Source organism: Elephantulus edwardii, unplaced genomic scaffold (assembly GCF_000299155.1).
Source record: "Elephantulus edwardii isolate Elephantulus edwardi_28Jun2011 unplaced genomic scaffold, EleEdw1.0 scaffold00077, whole genome shotgun sequence".
Lineage (NCBI taxonomy): Eukaryota > Metazoa > Chordata > Mammalia > Macroscelidea > Macroscelididae > Elephantulus > Elephantulus edwardii.
The window spans coordinates 10,545,132-10,546,378 of NW_006399827.1; the positions used below are offsets into that span (position 1 = coordinate 10,545,132).

At 41.7% G+C, this 1,247-nt stretch overlaps 1 protein-coding gene across 1 annotated transcript in view; it reads left to right on the forward strand.

Annotated features, from left to right (window-relative positions):
* TTLL6 (tubulin tyrosine ligase-like family, member 6) overlaps positions 1–1,247 on the forward strand; it is a 34,233-nt gene that overhangs the window by 12,043 nt on the left and 20,943 nt on the right. Inside the window, 1 exon segment of the mRNA XM_006889333.1 lies at positions 632–807. Coding sequence (XP_006889395.1) covers positions 632–807 — 176 coding nt within the window.

The following is a 1,247-nucleotide window of genomic DNA, read 5'->3' on the forward strand; positions in this document are numbered from 1 at the left end:
TTAATTGTGATTTTAATACAATTTTACAGAAAAGCTGTGTTTTCATTCAATGATTGTTCACATTTCCTCCCCTGCTTCCCTTCCCCCTCCCCAAGTTCACTTCATATATATATATATAATTTTAATTCATTGTGCAAAATGAAGGAACAAGCCTTTTAAAATGACTAGATCTAAAAGTTCTAGGATTCTACAAATGTTCACTGGAAGTCTAACGATGTCCTCTGGACAATATAGGCTTTGCTTTGGGCAGGAAGAAATCATCTTCCTTCCACCTGTCTCTCCTTCAATCCTGGTCAGGCTCCTGGTGGATCTCCCCTTTCTACCTCTACCCCAAATCTATCCCTTTGGGTTGCCCCTCCTGTCTTGCTCTGTGGAATGCTGGTGCATGTGTGAAAACACAAAGACAAAATGGAGAGAGAACCCCCAATGCTTATCAAGAAGAAAAGATTCCCTTTAAATTAGTGGAAAGCCTTTTTCCTCCTTTTCCCATTGTGACTCTAAACTAGACTCTCTTCCCTCTCTCTTCCACTCACCTTGGCACCCAGAGCCCCGAGGCAGACTTTGGTATCACTCAGGAGTGCCATTTTCACTGTCAATAGCCCAACTCCTAGCTGGCATTTTGCTCTCACAGGTCAACCACTCTCCAAGTTTTTCCACCGACTCCTGGTTGGATAAAGAGGTGAAGGACAGTCTGCTGTACGACACCTTGGTTCTGATCAACCTGGGAACCTGTGACAAAAAGAAAGTCTTGGAGGAGGAGAGACAGCGGGGGCGGTTCCTGCAACAATGTCGTTCCCGGGAGATCAGGTCTGGTGCAAGGGCCCCATCCTCATCCTAAGGAAGCCTGTTCTGTCTGACTGCCCTATCCCCAGTAAGGCCTATCCTGATCCAGCTTATGACTTGGCAGCCTATTAGTTATGTGACTTTTATGGCACTTCTCTGAGCCTGTGTTCATTTCTGCGAAATGAAATTAATAATATGTAATAATACCTAAGGGAGGTAGGGCAATCAAATGAGATAATGCCTAGAAAAATCTTAGAGTATCTGACATTGCTGTTTGTTAGACATTTCTAAGAATCTTGCTTAGAGTTGTGAAGCAGATGGAAACTTCTGACAACCCTATGCAGCAAATGAATTTATATTTGCAGAATATATGTTTGGACAGTTTCACTGTGAATGTTCTAATTTTAAAAATATGATATGTTATATACATATATAATGGATGTTGATTTACTAATATTTGAAGA